We start from the raw sequence: 24,420 nt of genomic DNA on the forward strand, positions 1-24,420 counted from the left end.
TACCTGGATCCTTGCACTTTTTAGGTAGATCATTACTTATCATGGCTGAAACATTTTTACCCAATATGATGGTCTCCTTACTCTTCAACTTCCTCTTATTGGTACAAAGTTCCTTTAGAAACTTTGCATACTTAGGAATTTGCTTTATGGCTTCTAGTAAGGGGATGTTGATTTCTACCTTTCTAAAGGTTTCCAAAATCTGATTTTCATGTTCTTCTTCTTTTGATTTTGCTAACCTTGAAGGAAAAGGGGGTAGAGATGAATCATATTGACCAAAAGAAGATTCAGAACTTACCTTGGATTTTTCATTAGCCGTAGACTCACTTTCCTCCTTTGATTTTCCTTCTTTTTCCTCTTCCACTGATAATGGAGATTCAGGCTGAAGTTGCTTACCACTCCTCAATGTGATTGCATTTACATTTTCTTTAGGGTTTACCTCCGTTTGTGATGGTAGTTTCCCCGAAGCTTGGGCTTCCAACTTGCTAACAGATGTGGCTAATTGAGAAATTTGATTGCCCAATTGTTGAATACTTGCTCTTGTTTCTCGTTGAAACTGTTGAGTGTTATTAGCAAGTGCTTTAACAATTTCATCTAAAGACATACCTGAATTTGAAGCTTGAGGTTAGGATTGCTGAGGTGTTTGGAATTGTCTAAAATTCTGATTTTGAAACCTTGGTTGCGCTCCTTGATTCCCATAGCTCAAGTTTGGATGATCTCTCCATCCGGGATTATACTGGTTTGAAAAGGGATCATATTTTCGGTTGGGTTGACCAGGAAATCCCCCTATTGCATTCAACTCTTGATTTGGATTTTGCAATGTTGGGCACATGTCTGTGGGATGCTTGACAAATAAACATATTCCACATGCTCCCGTAGATTGCATTTGTCCTACAGCCATTTGACGCACAAGAGTAGTCAAATCTGAAATTATATTTTCAAGTTGAGAAGTACTTACCTCGTTAACTCTACGAATAGATCCATCCGCACGTGTCCCATATTGTGGAGAATTTTCGGCCATGGTTGATATTAATTGTCTAGCATCCGTGGGTGTCTTGTCAGCCAAAGAACCACCACTAGCTGCATCTACCATACTTCTATCTGTAGGTAACAGCCCTTCATAAAAGTATTGTATCAAGTGTTGGTCTGAGATTTGATGGTGTGGACAGCTAGAACACAACTCCTTGAATCTTTCCCAATACTCGTACAATGTTTCACCTGTACATTGTCTTATCCCATATATTTCCTTCCTAATATTAGTTGCCCTAGATGCAGGGAAGAATTTTTCTAGAAATAGTTTTTTCACATCATTCCACGTGTTAACTGAATCGGGGGGAAGATTATAGAGCCAATCTTTTGCTTTATCTTTTAATGAAAATGGAAATGCTCTAAGACTTATATGCTCATCAGTCACCCCACGTGGTTTCATACCTGCACAAACTACTTGAAACTCTTTCAAGTGTTTATGTGGGTCTTCACCAGCCAAACCTCGAAAAATAGGGAGTAAAAGAATCAAACCAGATTTTAAAGCAAAATCAACCTCAAGATTTGGTATTGTTATGCATAGAGGTTGTTGGTTTAGATCCGGTGCAGCTAACTCCCTAAGTGTTCTATTATTTGGTTCAGCCATTTTACTTACAACCTCCTCGTTTACTGGATCATAGGTTGAATTTACCTCTTCAGAACTCGAGGAGCTATTTCTTTGCTTTGTTTCTTTCCTTAGTTGCCTTGCGACTTTCTCAATCTCAGGGATATATTGTAATTATCCCGAATGAGAGGAATGAGTCATGCAACACTAAGGACAATAGAAACAATCACAAAGAAAAAAAATTCAAGAAACGATGTTAGTTCCCCGGCAACGGCGCCAAAATTTGGCAGGGTTGTCGAAGCCCTACAAATTCAATACTGGCTCAACCCACTAATTTGTAGTAGTGGCAAGACCAGGTCGAATCCCAAGAGAACTAATGAGTTCGTTTCTTTAATTTAAATAAAATGACTCAAAGTAGGGAAAATTGGGGGATTTGAGAAGAATAAATAAAATAAATAAAATAAACAATAATTAATAACGAGTTCAGAGATGTTGAATTCTGATTCAAGGGAAAATGAATTTTAAAGATGTGACTCAAATCATCGGCTCTTAAAAATTAAAGTTAGATTCAAGTACTTAGCCAAAGACTAATTAGGATAGCCATAGCTAGCCTTTGATCTCCCTGAATTAACTGATTCAAACCAAGCATTCGAACCAACTACTATAACCAACTACTATTATTGAATGAACTGGGAACGATAGCGTTCCATATTCAGCCAATAACGTCATTACACTTTAATGGAAAATAACTAAGCCTAAATTACATATTGAGATAGCTACAATATGCAACTTAGTCTTCCTAGCCTTTATATGCTAATTAAAGCAAAATAATTAATACAAACTACTCAGTCTAATCATCTATGACAATTACGGATCATAAACTCATAAGATAGCAATAGGAAAACAATAATAAAGTAAGTTGTCAATTTAATTTACTATCAGTCTTCCTGTAAAATTAACTCTAAAAGAGCAGGAAGTACATGAGTCCAATAAATTTATTGAAATAGAACCTCCCTAAATTTACAACTGAAACTTCAAATCCCTTGAATCAGATTAAAGAGAATCTAGCTAGACATAGAGAAAACTATTCTAAAATATTAAGAATTTAAAAGGAACAATCTGCCCCAAAATACATCAGAATAGCTCTCCTTTTATAGGGTTCCAAATCAACAATCTTCCCTAAAATTTATGCTCTTACCGCATCTTTCTCTACCAGCTTTCATCTTCAAAAATCTTGTTTAAAATTCATCCGCGAGTAAACCGAAATAAGCGTCGCAGTTCCGAAGCCCCTTCTGCATTCCCTCCGTACGTTCCGCTGCTGCAACCTGCGTAAACAAAACCAAAGATAAAGTAGTAATATACGTACTGCCAGAGACAAATTGGAACTACCTATTTAATTACCTATCTAATTAATTATCTAATGGGCCCACTCAACTTATTAATATAATAACTAATATAAGTTTAACTATACTTAAATTTAATTAACTAAATTATCTAATCCTAATATAACAAAATATACTAATAATAATGAAATATAAAATATAAATAATAAAATTAACCAGTAAAACTTATTTAAACCAAGGTATAAAATATGCTCATCATGAGCGTGCAGATGAACGAATATTTTTAGGATATTCATCTACCAGCAAAGCATTCAGAGTATTGAACAAGAAATCAATGGTGGTAGAGGAATCAATTCATGTTACATTTGGTGAAGCTCATAAGAAGAAAACCCAGAGCAACAAAAATGATCAGGAAAGTTGTCAAGTTGAAAAATCATTTAATGATACTGACATATCTTTTAGAGATCAAACTGTACAGGGTATGGAGCAATTGGACATTGATTGCAATAGTGAAGGACACGTGGAAGTCAATGGAGATTCACACGTGGAAAATCAAAATTCTCAAGTTGAAATGCAAGTTGGAGAACAATCTGATGAGCAAAATGTGTCTACCTCCAACTTACCGACTGAACAAGGAAACGTGGAAAGCCCATGCAACCTACAACCTGACTTGAGATGGCTCAAAAATCACCCTCCAGAGCTAGTGATTGGAGATCCACGAGAAGGAGTAAAAACAAGGTCCTCAAATATACATACTTTATTTTCTTGTTTTCTTTCTCAGGTGGAGCCCACAAGCATTGAAGAAGCTCTAAGTGATCCAGATTGGATTAATGCAATGCAAGAAGAGCTCGATCAATTTAAAAGAATTGACGTATGGGAATTAGTTCCAAGACCTGAAAATTACAATGTAATTGGAACAAAATGGGTCTTTCGGAATAAAGCAAATGAGGATGGAATTGTCATACGAAATAAAGCACGCTTAGTGACAAAAGGATATTCACAAGAAGAATGCATAGATTTCGATGAAACGTTTGCACCCGTTGCAAGACTGGAAGCCATCAGAATATTTCTAGCATATGCCGCGTACAAGAATTTCACTGTCTATGAAATGGACGTGAAAAGTGCATTTTTGAACGGCTTACTTGAAGAAGAAGTCTACGTTGAGCAACCTCCCGGTTTCGAGGTAAAAGGTGATATTAATAAGGTCTACAGATTAAAGAAGGCGTTATATGGGTTAAAACAAGCACCGAGAGCTTGGTATGACACTCTATCAATGTTCCTAATTAACTATGGTTTTACAAAAGGCCTTGTTGATAAAACCTTGTTTAGAATTCAAGAAAATGATCACATTTTATTGGTACAAATCTATGTCGATGATATTATATTTGGTAGTACTAATAAAACTTTATGTGAGAAATTTTCCAAGCTAATGCAGAATAAGTTCGAGATGAGCATGATGGGAGAGTTGAACTACTTTCTTGGTTTACAAGTAAAGCAACTCAATGAAGGAATATTCATCAATCAGGCCAAATACACGAAAGATCTTGTAAAGAAATTCGGTCAAGATGGAAAATCCTCAATCAAGATCCCGATGAGCACATCTTTAAGATTGGATAAAGATGTTGAAGGCAAGGACGTTGACGAAACAAAATATCGAGGAATGATTGGATCATTACTATACCTCACTGCAAGCCGACCAGATATATCTTATTCAGTGGGAGTATGTGCCAGGTTCCAGTCAAAGCCAAAAGAAAGTCATTTTCTTGCTACCAAGAAAATCATCCGATACCTAAAAGGAACGGTCAATGTGGGATTATGGTATCCCAAAGAAGGTAATTTTACACTAACTGGTTTCTCAGATGCAGATTTTGCAGGATGTAAAATCGATCGAAAAAGTACCTCAGGGACATGCCAGTTCTTAGGGGGAAGATTGGTATCATGGTTTAGCAAAAAGCAAAACTCTATAGCCACGAGTACAGCCGAAGCTGAATATATAGCTGCTGGGAGTTGTTGCGCGCAAATTCTTTGGATGAAACAACAGCTGAAGGATTATGACGTGAATTGTGAAAATGTCAACATAATGTGTGACAATACAAATGCCATAGCTATAACTCACAATCCCGTGTTACATTCAAGAACAAAACACATTGATGTGAGACATCATTTTATCAGGGATCATGTTGAAAAGAAGGAATTATCAATCGAATACATCCCGACCGAGAATCAATTAGCTGATATTCTCACAAAGCCTCTGTGTGAATCAAGATTTTCGATATTAAAACACGAGATGGGCATGATTGAATTGAGCTAAGTCTCTAAACTCTATTTAAATTATAAGCTCAATTTTCATCTGAAATTTTGATACTTTATCTAATTTTATTTCGTTCCTATGTGTCACACATGCAAAAGTTGTCACATCTTTACATTTAAAGTCTACCTATCTCAATTGCATGTATCTCTATTTCAACCGTGTATCGACATACATATATACACAAATAAAAATCATTTATATCTACACAATCTTACCATTTAAGAGTGACAAGATGGTATGATGATAAGTTGACTTAAATAAGAACACATTTTTATGGTAGTTGTGCATAATAAATAGTCTAGAAAGAATAGATTTCTCTTTCTTCCATCTACATAAAACGTGTAGATAAATACATATTATTTTCGGAACAGATTTAGTGCTCCATGAATTTTATTTCAGGTAAAATCAGTCCGAGTATCTAAATTTTTGGCGCCACATCAGCAGACAAATTGGATGGAGAATATATAACCTAAACTAACTATCAGTTAGGTCAAAGGTTGGAAGCTATTGGAATATCAAAAATACCCCTCACTTATTTAAATTCAACATTTAATTGTGAGGATATTTGTGTAAAGACACCTTTCTTCCACCCAACCGGTTGGAAGAGCCACTATTACACTCAAAACTCTCAAAATCCTTTCATCTTCCATAGTCGAAACACTCAATCTTCATCTCTTTCAAAATCTTCAATCCCTCAATCTCTAAAAATACCAAGCACATTATGGCTACCATTGGAGATTCAAGCTCTCAACCGAATGAAGAACACTCTACACAACTCAACCTCATGAAGCTAGCAGTTGGAATCAAGGCCGGAGGAAGTTTTGACCCTCAAGGATTTCTCAAAGAAGCCGAGAACTCACATCTTGCACAAAGAATCATCCATGCACTTCAACAAAGTAATCTCATGAGGTTATATTCTTATCCATACTCAGGATTTTATGATGAAGATGTAGCAGATTTTTATGTGAATGCCAAGGTTGTTGGATGGACCATTGAGTCCACCTTGAATGGAACTCTCATCACCATTGATGAACAAGAGTTGCACACAACCTTTGGACTGCCTATATCTAGTCCAGAACAACCACTGTTGGACTTAGATGTTCACACATATGATCACACGGAAACTTGGACAGAAATTCGGAATGAGAATGCTTCTCTCGAACCAAATCTTTCCGGTCAAAAATCTGATTTGAAGCTTGAGTATGAGATGCTAGTTAGAATTCTCTATAAATGTGTATTGTGCAAACTGAATAGTAGGGAGGATATATCACCCGTGAGAATTGGATATTTGCATGCTGTGATGAATGGAGCTAGGGGTGACTGGAGTAAACTTATCTTGAGCCGGATTGCACATTTTGTGAAAGGTGCGAAAATTAGGAATGGGAAGTTCAACCGCATCCTAGGGTTCGGTTTGCTTATTGGTGAAATTATAAAAATGAAAGGTTTACCAATGAGATCAAGAAAGCCTTTTGGAAGTAACCGAATTTTGTTTAAGGATCATGAAGTATCAACTGATTTGACCTCCAAGAGAAAAAGGAAACCGAGAGGCATTCCTGCTAGGAAAAGGCCAATTGTAAAAATTCTTGGTTTATCTTCTCAACCCTCAACTCAATCCCATGAAAACCCTACCTCAAGCCAAAATCCAAACACAAGCCAAAATCCAAACACAAGCCAAAGTTTATTGAATCCTTTTTCCCAAATTGCCGAAATAGAGTCAATAATGAATGAGGAAATTTATCAAGTTGATGGACTTGATTTGGTATTAGTGAATGAATACCGAAGAGTCTTAAATTGGAGAAAATGGAGACTTGGTTCTTATCAAGATTTGATGACAAAAGGACCGAGTATGCAAGAAGAAGAATTATTTTCCTTGAATTGGATTGGTAATTTTGATGTTGGCCATGCAACTTTGATGTCTACGGTGAATGGAATATTTGTGAATAAATTGAAAGCTAAGTTGGCCGAAGCTACTGTTGATGTCACAGTCCAAGGAGATATGCCTACGGAAGACGATTTCTTAGTTGACATTGATGAATTTGTCACAAGGAATGTAGAAGAAGTAAATGTCACATGTGGTGCACATTTAATGGACAGTGGCTTATATGATGTGAGTGTTTTGAATTTCACTGAAATAAGTCAAGATCAAAATTCCATGCAAGTAAGCCAACACACGGAGGAAATTCAATCCATTCATTCAGAAAGTGCACAAGGTGACACGCACGTGTTACACACACCGGAAAGAGAAGGATATCAAGTGGAAAATCAAGCACAATCTCACATGCTTGAAGTCAATTCTGCTCAAAAAGGAGCAAGGTGTGTTCCCACAACCCGAGAAGAGCAAGACATTGATGGCACAACCTCAAAGGAAAAATTGGAAAATCTGGAGAAAGTAGTACTAAGCCTTGTTGACCGAATGGAAAGCATGTTTCAAGGCATCTACACTCATGTGGATCATGTTGTCAATACTCAAGGTGGAAAATTTGAAACATCTTTTGATGAAAATCGGAGGAGTCAACTACATTTGATCGACACCCACCAAGCACTTGAGAGACAAGTTGGAGGATTGAATGCAAATGTCAAAGGGCAACTCAATGAGTTCTACATCCAACTCTCTCAAATCCTCAAGAATTCTAGAAAGGCAAATGAAGCAGTTGCCGTGAATCAAAGCCAAGGAATTCTCAATGTTGTTCATCAACATGAGAAGCAGATTAGGGATGTCCACACGGATCTCATCTCCGTCAACACCAAAGTGGGCTGCCTTCGGGGATCATATGAAAACATTTCCGAATCTATTTCATCTCTTCGTGAATCGGTTCATACACTCCTTGATTACACCAAAAAGGGGGAAGAGAGATTCAGTCATTTGGAAGGCATGCTTGAGATGATGATGACTGCCATGGCCACCCGGAATGTTGGTACAAGCAGTAGTAGAGGTGGAGGAGGCAGATCTGCTGGCAGAAATGTTGCTAGAAGAGGAGGATTGGAATATTGGTTCGGTGGTGGTGAGGCTGGCAGTCCAGGAGGATCAAGCAGCGCAAATACCACTAACCGTTCTTTTCGTGACATTGTTTGTGCAGGAGGAAATATTGAGCAAATTAATTGGTATAACCGTGCAGCTCTCTATTTGGAATCCACACCAAGAGATGGTAGAGTTGAAATGCCAAAGTTGGTGACTTTGAATGATCTACCAAAGGGAATGAAGAAGAGTGGTCCAAGTGATCAAAATTTATGGGTTTCAAACGAGAATTTCAGAAGAATCCAAAGCTATGCTAGAGCTTTGATGATCATGGTTCTAAAGGACTATATCAAGGTCAATGATGCCGAGCTACAAAATAGAAGAAGCCTAGAAGAATGCATCATATGTATGAAGAAGGTATACTACCCGGGAACAACATCATCGAAGCATTCAACTATTATTCAGTTGGGCAGGTATGCAACAATTATGCCATTAGTGACAATTTCATTGATGTTCAAAATCATATAAATCATGTGCTTAAAGAGAGGAGAAACAAAGTCATTAGATGATTTGTATGATTGTCACATTTGTTTTTGTATGGTCCACGAGAAACATGAACCCATGAACAATTTGGAATGATTCGAATTATCTATTTATGATGCTACTAGTTTTCCTTGTTATTTATTTTATTTGTCTTGAAAGGTAACATTTTTAGCTTAGTTTGTATCAAATCGCATAAATTGAAAAAATGCAAAAATTCATTATTATTAAAGTCCAAAAATGCGAATAGGAATTTTAGTTGCTAAAAATACCTTTCTTAGAGTCAAAATCAAATGTTAAACTCGTCTTGGCTATGTCTAAGTTAATAAAATCTTTTGAAAAATAATTGTTTTTAAAAGACAAGCCAAATGACTAAGTATAGGTTTTGGCTTCATCAAAAAGGGGGAAAATTGATAGGAATATTTTTGTAAGTTTTGATGAGCCAAATGTACTTTAGATCCCCTTAGTTTTTAGGTCTTTTAGTACAAGCATCATAAATTAGAATATCGAGTCAAAAGGAATCTACCATAGGAAGAACAAAATTAATTTGAGAAATTAATTTTGGTCCTACGAGTATTCATCCGAGAAAGAAACATAAAGAAATGGCATTGCAAAGAATAATTGGATGAGCCTAACAGTGAAATGGTAGAAGTTTTTATTCAAAATGATCACACCCGAGATCAATTCCCCCTAAGGACTTATTTTTACAAGTCAAGTTTTCGGACAAGCACAATTCTACCAAAAGAGCACAATGTATTAAAAAGAGCACAATGCTACTGAAGGAGCACAAAGCTACCAAAAGAGCACGATGTGTGCTAAGGAGCACAATGTGAACAAGCACGATGTGTCCAAAGGGTCACAATGTGACCAAATCAGAAAAGCACAATTTTCAAGTCAAAGGAGCACGATGTTCAAAGTCAAAGGAGCACAATGTGGCAAAGAAGCAAAATGATCAGAAATTGGGTAAATTCGAAGGAATTTATTCTAAGTCTACCCACATGCTACAAGAATCCAAAATTTCCTGAAAGATATTTGATCATAACGGAAAAATATTTATGAAGACATGAATATAAAAACTTATCCTAGAAATAAATTCCATCAGATGAATTTATTTCAAAGATACGTTGGATATTCAATATGACAACAAAATAATATTTTGAACAAATCAATTGGAGATAAGATATTATTTTGTCAGGCAAGTTGACAATCAAATCAAAATTGAAGACCTACTATTGTCAACAATATCAGGCTATGAAGATTCAAATATCAAATATCAAATTATCCCACTCCAAGGGATATATTTGATTGCCTATAAAAAGCCATGAAGACTTGAAGACAAGTGCAGCGGTGAAAAAGAAAAGAGGTGCACAAGATAGACACGAGATAGAAGTGCAATACACACGAAAATTTAAAAGTGCAAGTGCTCAAATATTCTTAGAGACTTAGTCTGAATAGTCTCAAAAATTCTAGTTGGAGAGAGATACAATTACCTTTGTATTTGTAATTGTAAAAAGAGTATAGCTGTGTGCAAAATACTCTAGTGAGTGTAGCTGTGTGCAAAACACTCGTAGTTGCTAAGTGTAGTTATGTGCAAGACACTTAGTTGGCGTTGAGTATAGCTGTGTGCGAAATACTCGGAGTTGAGTGTAGCTGTGTGCGAGACACCCGGAGTTAAGTGTAGTTGTGTGCGAGACACTTGGAGTTGGGTGTAGCTGTGTGCAAAACATCCGGAAGAAGTGCTTGTGTAGCACTTATTCACTATTGTAACTGTGTGTGGAAGATAGTGAATTTCTCCTAGACGCGGAAGGAGAAAAGTGGACTAGGAAGATTACGCCACTTCTGAACCACTATAAATTGCCTCTCTCATTTACATACTGCACTTACATAATTTGCTTTATCTATCTATCTTATCCGACTAACCCGTTTACTATTCACAGTCAATCTTAATCGTTCGGGTTTAATGTGTTTTCACGTATGCATGTGACTCAAACTTCTCGAGCTTAAATATTGAATCTTTCTAAGCAAGTTTAACGTGTTGCATGTAACATTCATCACACGGTCGACGTGATACAATATTTATTTGTAATCTTGAATATTGCTATTATATATTGAGTGGACCATCTCCTTTATATATTCAAGATATCTCTGTCACTTTAAATATCATATGTACCTATCTTACATGCGTATTTAAATTATTGATTGGGCATAACTCTTTACATACTACTTATTCCGCTGTGCAGTTTAAACTTACTCTATTTACTTGTTACTTAGAGTTGAAGTTATCAAAGAGTTATTTATTTCGAAAAAGCTTGAAAGTCTATTCACCCCCCCCCCTCTAGACTTTCACCACCCTATCGGGACCAACAGACGGCGGCAGTGGTGGCGGTTGTAGGGTATTTTTGGTATTATAGTACTAAAGCTATTCCCAAATACTTGGGAATAGCTAATACCAGGGGGTCCCCTAGGAAGGGCTATTCCCCTTGCAAAGGGAATAGCTCATTCCCGGGAACGTTATTACCTTGAATAAAATGACAAAACAAACAATGGAATAGGTCTATTTCCGGGAACGGTTCCATTCCCGACCTATTCATGAACCAAACACGCCATAAATAGTTCCTAGAAATGATTATTTTTAGAATTATTGTTTATTTGTTCCTAGGAATATAAATCAATAAATATTTTGTTAATAACTAAATAACATGAGTTCCACCATGTTATTAAGTCACTATGTAGTAATTTATTTTGTCCATCTACTTGCATGTGTATTCATTACTTAGTGTATCGAAAAACTAATACTACTAACTAGTCTACTCTCACCACAACAATTATTTTAGATATTTGTTGAATCAATGTTAACAAAAGTTTAATTAGAGTTAATATTATTTTAGATTGACTTGTGATGGATAAAAGTTAGATGAATGCTTCTCGGATGAGTACGGAATATGAAGTCGGAGTTAGAGAATTTTTAGACTTTGCAAAACATCATCTTCCAAATAATAATGAGATGTTTTTATGTCCTTGTAAGAAGTGTTGCAATCTAAGAAAATTAGGTGCAAAGGACATATATGATTATCTAATTTGTGATAGAATTAATCCAACTTATACAAAATGGATATGGCATGGTGAAGGAGGAGGATGAGGGACTAGTACATCTAACATGTATCTTGACAACGAAGCAAATGAAGATGACGAGTCTGAAGATAGGTTGGATGAAATGTTTCGTAATGTTAGAGAAGAGTTCGTCAATCGATCAAATGAGTTGGATGAATTATTAAATGATTCAAAACAACCTTTATGGCCAGGGTGTAGTAAATATACTCGGTTATATGCTTTTTTGAAATTATTCAACTTAAAAGCTGGGAATGGATGGAGCGGCAAGAGCTTTACTACTTTGCTTGATTTAGTAAAGGATATGCTTCCAGAAGATAACGAACTCCCGAAGAGTACATATGATGCCAAGAAGATTCTGTGTCCCATGGGTATGGGGTATGAAAAGATACATACTTGTCATAACGATTACATATTGTTTAGGAATGATTACGAAAAATTGAATGCATGTCCAATCTGTGGGGCATCTCGGTACAAAACAAAAGAGCATGTTGGTAAGGCAAGTTTGAAAGGTCCACCAGCTAAAGTTATGTGGTATCTCCCAATTCTTCCAAGATTTAAGAGTATGTTTGCAAATCCAAGCGACGCAAAAAAATTAACATGGCATGCGGATCAAAAAATTTCTGATGGCAAGCTTCGACACCCGGCTGATTCTCCTCAATAGAAAACCTTGGATAATGTTTTTCTTGAATTTGGTCGTGAGTCGAGAAATCTAAGACTAGGACTTTGTACTGATGGTATAAACCCTCACGGGAACCTAAGTAGCAAGCATAGCTCGTGACCAGTTATGTTAGTGATTTATAATCTACCTCCTTGGTTGTGTATGAAACGTAAATATATATTATTGTCCTTGATGATTTCTGCCTCAAAACAACCCGGTAATGATATAGATGTCTTTTTGGAACCTTTTATTGATGACTTGAAAAAATTGTGGGATGAAGGTGTGTTAGTGTTTGATGCATACCGGAAAGAGAATTTAAGTTGCATGCTATGCTTTTTTGCACAATCAATGACTTTCCAGGTTATGGAAATTTGGCTGGGTATAGTGTCAAAGAGCCTAAGGCATGCCCTATATGTGAAGATAATACATGTTATTATCAACTTGTCCATGGTAGAAAGATAGTCTACTTGGGTCACAAGAGGTTTCTTGATAGAGTTCACCCTTATAGGAGATTAAAAATGGCTTTCAATGGGCAACAAGACTATACAGATGCTCCACAACCACTGACTGGGATTGAAGTTTATAAACGTGTAAAAGGTATAAATGTTACTTTTGGTAAAACTCAAAAGCTTAAATCTCAAAGAGGTAAGAGGGCAAGAGCTAATGTTGAGATACCTCCAAATGAAAAGAGTCTATGGAAAAAGAACTAAAACACATAGAGTCTGATCCTAATAGTAAATAACCTTATGATGATGGTGTTGCTTTACCTGGTGATTCCTTCTCGCCTCATTGGTTTCCAGACACCGACACAACGGGCCACGCTACCCTTGATTTGAATGCTTTGTTATTGTTCGAAGGATATCATGGTGGTGATACATTGTGTGTTGGCAATGGTGCAGGTTTGGCTATTTCTTGTATTGGTCATGCTTCGATTATCACTTCTTTTAGGTCTTTACAAATGTCTAAAGTTTTATATGTGCCTGGTTTATCTGCTTCCATGATGACGGTTCAACGTTTTGCGTCTGATAATAATGTAATTCTTGAATTCCATCATTCTTTCTTTGTTGTGAAGAATTGCGTCACCAAGGCGGTACTGCTCAGAGGTCCGAGTTCGGGGGTCTATATTCTCTACATGAACGTTCCTTCGCATCCAGTTGCTTTCTTTTCTGCTTGGGCGTATTCTATGGTGTAGCATAATCGCTTGGGGCATCCGCATGTTCGCGTCTTGATTTGAGTCTTGCAGGGTTGTCCAATTAGTTAATTAGATTTTAGTTCGTGTTCTTTGTGTTCTTCTTATTAATTAGGCAAGTCGTCTCATTTTTTACTTTCTCATGTTGAGTCTAGTGCAAATGTACTGGATTTGATTTATAATGATATTTGAGACCTTGGGCTTGTGTTATCTTCTACTAGTTTTCACTATTTTGTGATCTTTGTTGGAGATCATACTAGATACACTTGGTTTTATCCATTACGTCTTAAATATGATATTTATGCCATTTTTGAGAATTTTCGTGTGATGGTAGAATGTTTATTTTATTGTTCCATTAAATCGATTTGGTCTAATTTAGGGGGTGAATACTGTAAATTGAATTCTATTTTTTCCTCTCTTGGAATTGTGCATCGTCGGTCTTGTGTATACACTCATGAGCAGAATGGCCATGTGGAGCGTCAGCATTGACACATTGTTGAGAATGGTATTGCTCTCAAGGCTCATGGCTCTGTCCTATCTAAATATTGGGATTTTTCTTTTTAGGTAGCAGTGTATTGAATTAATCGTCTGTCCTTGGGTTTTTTTAGTCTTCATTATAATTGTTTCGATCACATCCTTCCTATTCTTTTCTTCGTGTGTTTTGTTGTTTGTGTTTTTTGTATCACCGTCCTTATATTAAATACAAATGTATTATAGGTCTAGAGTCTTTTTGTGAGTATCGTTGCATGGACCTAAATACGGGGCATATTTTTATTTGTCGCCCTGTTCATTTTGATGAAGGTGTCTTTCCTTTTGCGTAGTTCTCTTTTGTACATGTGCTGTGTTATGTTGATGTATGGCCATGGGGGGCTAGTCCCTTAGTTCCGACTGTGGTGCCTTCTGTGTAGTCTCATGTTGTTGAGTAGTCTGGTCCTCGGGTTGTTATCATTGTCGATGCTCTGTGGTGACTATCATGGCGTCAGGCCTCTGTTCCAATACCGCTACAGCAGACACATCCTACGGTGCTTCGACACATGAACATGGTGGCTACTCGTCAACCACATGCATTGGTGGTTTTGTTTGATTCTTTGGAGCCCACTTGTTATTCTCAGGCAGTTCGATTTCTAGAGTGGCGTGAGGCAGTGGACCAAGATTTTAATGCTCTTCTACATAATAACACGTGTCATTTGGTTCCTGAGCGGCTGGGCATGAATATCATTGGTTGTAAGTGGGTGTTTCGCGTCAAGCATAAGGCTGATGATTCTGTTGCGAGTTACGAGGCTTGCTTGGTGGCTAAATGGTTCAACCAAGTCACTGATGAGGACTTTTTTTGACACTTTCAGTCATTTGGTTAAGCCTACCACGATTCGGCTTTTGCTGTCACTTGGTGTATCCCGTGATTGGACTCTTCGCTAACTTGATGTTCATAATGCATTTTTAAACGGACACTTAGCTGAGACTATCTATATGCGTCAACCCCCTGACTATTTTGATCCAGTCTATCCAACGCATGTTAGTTTGTTGCAACGCTCATTGTATGGGTTGAAGCAGACTCCGTGTGCTTGGTTTAAGCGGCTATATGATTTTTTGCTTTCTGCTGGATTTAAATATTATAAAACTAATGTGTCTATTTTTTATTATGTGACTAGTGGATCTCAGGTTTCTTTTTTGTTGGTGTATGTAGACAACATCATTCTGATTGCTAGTGACTCCAGTTTGGTTTCCTCCTTTGTAGCTTGTCTGTCCTCAGTGTTTAAGATTCGTGATCTTGGTTCTCCCAGTTTCTTCCTTGGCATAGAGATAATAAGGCTGTGCAACAGACGAATTCGGACGGATCGGGTGGTCGGAGGTCCAATTCGAACGGATATCAAATTAGGCTTTTTAGCCCCAATTTGTTTAATTTTAAGTTGAAAACTGTCAAAAATTTGACTTTGTATTTCCGTCCTATGTCCGACTATCCGTTGGATTAATTGATTTTTATTAAGAAAATTTAAAATGTAAAATTTCATTTTTTTTTGTAATAAAACACTTAATTTTAGTCCAAACAATCAAACATTCAAATAACAAAATACTAAAAAGTGAATAATTAAACTTTAAATTATACAAAATTATAATATATGCATAATAGATAGTACTATAGTAGCATACTAAGTGCTAAACTACTAACATACATCAAAAGCAACATTTATACAAAATACAAGTACAAAATTACATCTTAATTACACCATTTCAGTGACTTTACAAAAGCACTGATTCAATCATTTCAGACTTTCAGTGAATTTACAAAAGCACAGATCCAAATTCTGAGATTCCATATTTCCACTATTCCAGAACCAAAAACTGAGAATGTGAAGCACTCAAGCTATCAAGTGTGAAGCAGTCAACTACTCAAGCATCCTAAGTCCTAATATGCTAATCAACTAATCGACATTTCAACTAAAACTCTATTCCTCTTCCTGAAGAAATTCAAAGTTAAGAAAGTTAATTAAACTTGTGAAAAGATATAATAAATAGTAACAAAACTTACAACAGATTAAGTGATTTAAATATCATGTTAGGATTGGGACAAAGGGTGCTCAGACTTTTTTTTTTTCCTTTACATATCATGTTAGGATTGGGAGCAAATTGCCCATGAGTTATGGATTGACCGCAATTCATGGCAACATACCAAACCCAATCCCTGAATCTCAGATTTCAGAGAACATGGTGGAAGCATCATCATTGCACTATTACAAGCATAAAAGAGAGAGCCAGAGAGAATGAGAGATATACTAGACACCTGTTACTTGTCTTACTTATTGGAATTTGCAAATTTATACTTACAGAGTTACATCCCTATTCATTCGGTGATACCTTAAACCTGAGGCAGTTCTTAGCCATTGAGGCACCAAACTTTCCAGCCAGGGAGTCATCAGGATTCAGGACCAATGGTTCCAGTTCCATACAACAGTACAGGCAGACAGGCAGTCAACTAGTCAAGCACAATATTAGTTGAAACAAATCAAAAGAAATTTAAAATGGAATAAGTCAAATAACATTACAGGTATTGTAGGAAGAGAAGAACCAACTCCACTTCCTCCAGTGCACAACTCTGCAAAAAAAAAAAAAAAAAAAAAAAAAAAAAAGAATATAAATCTTTAAAATGTAAAACTAATAAAAACATAAAGTTACAGTTTACACTTTACCTTTTTCAACTAAAAAGAGGTTGATTGGCCAACCTCAGCAAATCTTGTGCACAAACAAGTGCCTCAACAATTTTAGGAGTAAGAAAACTCCTAAATGCATCAAGAACTCTCCCACTTGTACTAAATGTTGATTCTAATGAAACTGTAGAAATGAAAACAGCAAGTATATCTCTTGCCATTTTAGACAACACAGGGAATCTTCAGCATTAACCATCTACCATCTCAAGAGGTCAAAGTCACCCTCCTCCTCTACAATTACCTCACTCAAATATACTTCCAACTTAGTTTTTTTTTTTTCCTAGCCAATTCTCTACTCCCCAATCTTTGTTTTTTTTTTAACTGAGATTTTAACAAAGATTGGGGCCTCCGAACAGAAACTAGATCATTTATAGAAACAGAAAGAGCAGAATGTTCAACAGGATCGGACTGGACAGGGAAACTAGCAACATAATCAGCATTCAATTCTTCAAGGCCATTCAAGACATTCTGAAACAAGGGCTTACCAACTTCATCACCATATAATTGATTAAACTGATATGGCATGTATTCAATTCTGTCCCTAGGGTCCAACATATTTCTATAAAAGATCAAAAAGTTCATCTTGTATGGATCACCCCAGTATCAAAAAGTTCATCTTGTATGGATCACCCCAGTATTTATCAAACTTAGCCTTCATATTCTTAGCCATAAGATTAACGGATTCAGATTCAGCTCCCACCAGATCTTTTAATATGCAAGATAAGTCAGAAACTTCAGAGAAGAATGTATTAGAAGTTATATACAAAGACCCTGAGATCCTAACAGTCATTTCATAAAATGATTTTAGAAATTTCACCAATCTAACTATTGTTTCCCAATCCCTGTCCCCAGGTATATTCCCTCTCCCACCCAAATCAGAAATAAATGAAGATTCATCATCTTCAAAAGCTTCAAACACTTTCTGATAGAGCAAAGCAGTATGCAACATCATATATGTTGAGTTCCACCTTGTAGGAACATCAAGAACCAATGCGTTTCTTGCTTCCACCCCAATTAAGTCAGCAAGGTCTCTAAATTTTTGGAGCCTAGCAGGGGAGTTTCTCATATACCTCACACAGTCCCTAACCTTCTTAACAGCCTCATCAGATTCCTTTAATCCATCTTGCGCCACCAAATTAAGGATGTGAGCAATGCATCGCATATGCAAATACTTACAACTTACAGCAGAAGAACCCCAAGACATAACCTATGATAGTATCATTGCTTGAAGCATTATCAACTGTCACTGAAAAAGCAGGCATCAACCCCCACTCTAGTAGGCAAGTTTCAAGTGCCTTTGCTATATATTTCCCCTTATGTGAAGTTATAGGGACAAAGGAAATTATTATTATTATTATTATTATTATTATTATTATTATTGCTTCCACCCACTCTCTATGAAATGTACAGTTATGCACATATAGTTCATCCTTTGTACAGAGGTCCAAGTATCAGTGGTGAAACTAACCCTTTGGCAGCTAGTCCTAAAGAAATTCCTCAAATTAACCCTCTCATTTGAATAAATTTTCAGAATATCCCCACTCATAGTCCATCTTGATGAAATTTTGAACCTAAGACAACAAACAAGAACAAATTTACTAAAACCTTGACCCTCAACAAACCTAACAGGTAGCTCATCAACAATAATCATTTCACAGAGAGCTCTCCTAATCAATTCTTAATCAAATACCCAGGTCCCAAAACCCCTTCAGAACCTCCAGACTCAGTTAAAGTAGAACTAGGGACAGAAGAGAATGTAAGAAGAGATTGCCTAGTATCCTTAGAGTGAGGATTCTTTAGGCAACTTAATATGTGATTTCTTAAAGAAGAAGTCTCATGTTTCTTGGACTCACATGCAAACAACATTGCACAGTATAAGCACTTGGCTTTCATGACAATGCCCCCGTTTTTTTTTTTACTTTTTCAAAGTGATCCCATACAGGAGATCTGGTTTCAACCTTTTTTTTTTTTTAGGAACAGATGGAGGCAATGGCTGCTGAGATGTATCTTTCTCTACAACTTCTGCTTCCACATCATGTTCCACATTTTGTATAGGAGGTTGACTTCCAGACCCACCAACACTTTCCATCTATAATGAAATAGTAGGAAAGTATTAGTAAATAGGAATCCCTCATTTTAGATACTAGGACAAATTTCAATTAATTGCACATTTCATCATGTATGCAGGATTGCACATAAATGATTTAAGGGTCACATATCCATAAACCTAATACTTGCACAATTTCGCACTTGCAAAAGTTGCACATTACAAAATACAAAGAAATCCATAATAAGACATTCAAGCTAAGTAGCATACATATACTTTATAATGCTCATCATTTATATGGATTTCACACACAGAGGCTAGGGCTTCCACTAAATCAGGGGAAATTAATTAACCCTTTAATCCTTTAAGGGATATAATCACAATACTTTCACAGTTGCTCATAATCAGCATACAACAACACAAATAGGGGTTTCCACAATCCACAGTAACACAAAATCAGGGATTCAATGACATGCAATTACAAACTGGATTCTGGAAAATACCAATCTGGAACACAATAGTATAATTTCCCAAAATCACAGTCAAGGGACATGCAAACTGAAAATTGGAAAATAACAAACTGGAACACAAGGTATAATTTCTCAAAATCATAGTCAAGACACAAGGGACATGCAAACTGGAAATTAGAAAATACCAAACTGGAACACAGTGGTATATATAATTTCTCAAAATCACAATCAAGGGACAAGGGACATGCAATCTTAAACTTCTAGAATATAATATAAAACCCTAGATTTGTATAATTTCAAATATATTTGTATATCACAGATTCACCGTATCATAGAATAACAAAAAAAGTAAAACTATAAACTAATAATCTATAATATTTGGGTTTAGAGATTACTTCGTTTCTCCAAAATAATCCTCCTAGAACAAAGGGCTTCGATTCCTAGCCAGCAAACTGCAATCCACCGGTCACCAGAATCCAAGACCATAGGTCAGGTCACCGTCTCTGCGTCTCCCTCTCACAACACCAGATTCAGGGACTACCGGAATAGGGCTTCCACCGAAGACTAATAGTTTCCACTGGTGACTAATAAGACTCAAAGACTGAGAGAAGGGTAGAAGAGAGAAAGAGAGAACTCAGACAAGTGAGAGAACTAAGAGTACTCAGAGTAGAGAGAAGAGAGAACGAGAGAGTTATCTAGAAGTCCTAAAGAGACAAAGAGGGTGAGTGCGCAAATGAACGAGAGACCTAGGGTTTCAGCTTCACGTCATAATATATACTACTCTCACACGATGTCGTATAACTAAGGGTATACCAACCCTTACCATAAACCAGATATTCGGACGGGTTTGGGTGGCAATTATACCCCCTACCCGATTTCCATTACCCAACTTCTACATTCCATCGGATCAGATTCTCCAACCTGGATACAGAGTTTTCAAAACAACTACAGTTCGGGTTTCGGGTGTTAGATAATAAATTGACTAACATAAACTAAAGTAACAAGTAACCTAACTCGTAGTAGCGAAAACTTCAGGATCATCTGAATATCCCTTGCCATAGTTGTTAGTGTTGCCATTGGGATGGTAAACCTGCAGAATACACATTAGTGTTTTGTCTACCATTTCTCTCCTGAATACCTGATGGTGCGTGTATTCTGAACACGGGAGTTGTAGGAGGACTATTTTACTTAGAAGCCTACATGCCATCAATATAGGCAGATATTCAGTTTAAGCTAAACTGAATATCCTCAGTTACCTAACAGATTAAGTCACCAATTGACTTAATCTCCTACTTGCACCACAACCACCCAATAATACAATATATTATAATATATTATATTTAGGGAAAATACTTACATTCTCCCACTTGGTGCAAGTACTGGCACAACCTTCATTAAAAAACAAAACACATGAACCATAGTAATACGTCCTCTATTGATCAAGTGATTAATATCTTCTATGATCACATGCATTTAAATTCCCTAACTTAGGTTCTTTATGAACAAACCCTACGTTTATTCTTAGTCCTTTAATAGATGTTTCTCAAAATATATTATGTGCACAACTGAAGGAAGAAACCATCAAAATTCACTGTATGATCTCTAAAATCATTGAAGCATACCTTAAGTAGAGATCTCTTAATGTTAGCATAATGCTAACTATATTCTATGACTTCTTTATAAGTTAACATAAGCACTACTTCTAACGGCTAAGGGCTTGGAGTTGACACGTTTGTCACTCCCACTCATTAAGATAGCCAAAAGATAGTCAAGTCACAGAAACATTCCAATAACTTAGACAACAAATCAAAAAAGTCTAAGTCCATAAATTTGAAATCTTAAACATACATCAACTTCCCAAATAAACTCAAGGTCCACCTCGAAATTAATTGAACATTACGAGTCTTACTTTTATGTCTTACAAAATTGTTTTGAGCCTTACAAACCAAAAATGGCCCGAGATCAATTTTAAAGAAACTAAAGACTATTAATCGCTAAAGAATTTATTAATTGGCAGTGCACCACAAGTTAAATGCTTTCGTTCTAATAAATTCATTAATATTGTTACAACATTTTCATAAATATGTTGTACAACCAAACGTTTAATGAAATGAACTTATGAATTATAAGAACAAAAAAAAAAACTAAATTAACACTTGTGGAAACTTTTGGACTTATTGCTAGACGTACAATTCAATTTGGAATTTATGAAAACAATTAAATCCATCAGCTTTAGTGGAGTATTTTAATGATCTGTTTCTAAATGATCACTCCCACTGATTAAGATATTCTTTAGCAAAATTAATGATATAACACTCATAATTGATTTGACCAACTAAATAATGAAGATATAATTCCCCACCATTAGTTGGGCATAGTAAATAATCAATATTGAGTTCCAATTATAGTCCAACTAAATGAATAATTAATGAGGACATGATTCTCTACCGTAGTTGGACATACTAAAATAATAAAATACGCCTTCCAAAACCAAGTTAGAATCTGGCTCAAAAGGATACATTTTATTATTGGAATCCAAAAGAGGTATATCATACCACGCAACTTACTATAGTTAGTCCAAATAACCAAGTAAGCTTCGTGAAAAATAATTAATAAAAGGTGTATCTAAATTTTGGGAAGTGACTAAATACATGTTTTGCCAATGCAAACCATGAAACTTAGAATTATAATTGAACTAAATTTATAAATTCTAAGAAAGTGAGATAAAATTATTATCTAATGGGTTGATGAATTTATTGACATAAAACTTGTCTGTGTGCTAAAGTTTTAATTCTATTAAATTCAATTAAACACTTATTATAGTATTTCATCTCAATTACTAAATAGCCAGAAGATGGAATCTAGTGACATAAAACTTGCCTGTGGGCTAAAGTTTTACTCCATAAGATCCAACATTTTATGATGAAACAATTATCAAATGAGTTGAAGAATCAAGTGACATAAAACTTGCCAGTGGGCTAAAGTTATAATTCAATTAGATTCATTACAACCATTATGACAAAAACTAAAGAGATCATGTTCCTTTTCTTAATCCTTGTGGGCAAATTAAGAAATATGATCTATAGTTTATATCATAAAATTAGCTTTATGATAGAGATGCGAATTATTCATAAAGTAATAAAATTCTTTATGCCTATCATCATTGATAAAACTACTAAACTACATTCCGATATATAATTACCTGTAGGCTAAATTATGATCATAGTTCAGTATTTCATCCTAATTAATTATACAAATATAACGAAATTGCCTGTGTGCTAAATTCCATCATATTACATACAATTAATCACAATTGATATGTCTAAAACTTTATGTGACCCTAACAACTCAATATATAATTTTAACTGATTAAGGATGCTGTGGCTACTCCCCAACTAATTAATTAATCTAGAAATTATAAGATCACTAGGCATTTATCATTGTCATCTTTATGTGATTTGAACTTTAGACAATTTTTAGTAAATAAAAGATGTTATGGTTACTCTTTAATTAATCTAGAAATTGTAATCCTGGCAAAAGGGGAATTTAAAGCCTAACAAACAAATTAAACCAACATCTGATAGACAATTATTAGGTATACTCCCAGGAAAGTTGGTCGAGACAAAGCTCGGTTAAATACCAACTCCTTAGACAGTAGCATCACAAGGGGACTAGTAGCAACAAGGCTTTTAAGCCAGGGCCATAGAACTAGTATTCCTCCCCAAGAAACTTCCCTAAGTCAATCTCATGTTTGAAGTAAAATCGTTTGGGAGATCTATAAAATTGTAGATTCACCTATGGATAAGCTTTAAATCAATGAACTAAATTAACGGACTAAACGTGTTTAAATTCAAGCACTACCGCAATTAATTTTATGCATAAAATTCAACTTAATAAGGAACTAAATCCATTCTCAAACTATGCTTTCTAAAGGCATAATAAATCGCATAATCTAAAATGAAATAGTATGCTTAGAACATATATGCATAAAATTAAATAATAAACTCATATGTTCTAAATAGATTGCACAACTGAAAACAATTTTAATATGAGAAATAACCTCAAAGTATACAATTAATATTCAAAACTAGTATGACTTCTAACAAAAAGAAATACAAAATTTGAATAATAATATAATAGATATATACTTTGAAAGGTTAAAAACTATAAGCCCACGTGAAAATGTTTTAATTGCATAAAATCAAATTTGTGAGAAACAGGCTGAATTCACAAATATCAAGCCATAGTATATGTTTTATTCGTAAATAAAAAATCTCCCAAATCGTAATTGCATTATTAAACTTAATATTATGCACTTAATGCGATTAAAAGCATAAAACAATCTAAAGAGTATGAAAAACACCAAATGTGTATTCAATTATTCATACTTAACTAAATGTGGGCAATGACATCTAAAATCATAATTCAAATACTAAATAAAGTATGTGATAGATGTACAATAATGATAGTCAATTGCCTAGAAAACATGTTTTTTTTCAAAATTCTGAAGTGATTCAAAAATCACTCTCCAAAACTCAATTAATAGTATCATTAATGGCATAAAATTACAAATAGACCAAAAAAGCAATAAATAGCCATTAATAATATTATTATGTTAATTTGGAGACTAAATATAGAAAAAAACAATAGTTAAAATTGTTAACCTTTAAATCATTTTTGGATATAATTTTAAAATTTAATAAAACTTAAGTCCGAAAATAAATGTCACATAAATCAATTTGGAAACAATGCATGACTTAATACCATAAAAATAATGTTGTCATTAATAAAAATATTAATAGTAATAATGATCATTATAATCAGTTAACATTTAATAATGACAAACATGGTCATACATATCATAATGTTTCCATTTTCTTAAAGATAAAATATGACTAGTTCAAAACAGTTAATAGTTATAACAGCTATAACAATAGTTACCAATAATAATAAACTGTAAACTGCAATTAATGATTTGTGTACCTTAGTGATGCAAACCACATCAAT

General features: G+C 35.2%; 1 protein-coding gene and 2 long non-coding RNA genes across 3 annotated transcripts; all 3 read right to left on the bottom strand.

Moving 5' to 3' along the window:
- Positions 1–622: 622 nt before the first annotated feature.
- Positions 623–1,627, bottom strand: LOC109178444. The gene has a single exon (XM_019328080.1). It carries the CDS (start codon positions 1,625–1,627, stop codon positions 623–625), a length of 1,005 nt encoding a protein of 334 aa, XP_019183625.1.
- Positions 1,628–2,701: 1,074 nt separating this feature from the next.
- Positions 2,702–23,642, bottom strand: LOC109178494. Its single transcript, XR_002053726.1, has 3 exons — positions 23,632–23,642; positions 23,054–23,056; positions 2,702–2,788 (listed from the first exon to the last, which is right to left on the bottom strand). It is a non-coding gene; the product is annotated as an uncharacterized LOC109178494 (long non-coding RNA).
- On the bottom strand, positions 18,855–19,888 carry LOC109178493. The gene is made up of 2 exons (XR_002053725.1): positions 19,809–19,888; positions 18,855–18,985 (listed from the first exon to the last, which is right to left on the bottom strand). It is a non-coding gene; the product is annotated as an uncharacterized LOC109178493 (long non-coding RNA).
- Positions 23,643–24,420: the final 778 nt, after the last annotated feature.

Source organism: Ipomoea nil, unplaced genomic scaffold, assembly GCF_001879475.1.
Source record: "Ipomoea nil cultivar Tokyo-kokei standard unplaced genomic scaffold, Asagao_1.1 scaffold0848, whole genome shotgun sequence".
Taxonomy (NCBI): Eukaryota; Viridiplantae; Streptophyta; class Magnoliopsida; order Solanales; family Convolvulaceae; genus Ipomoea; species Ipomoea nil.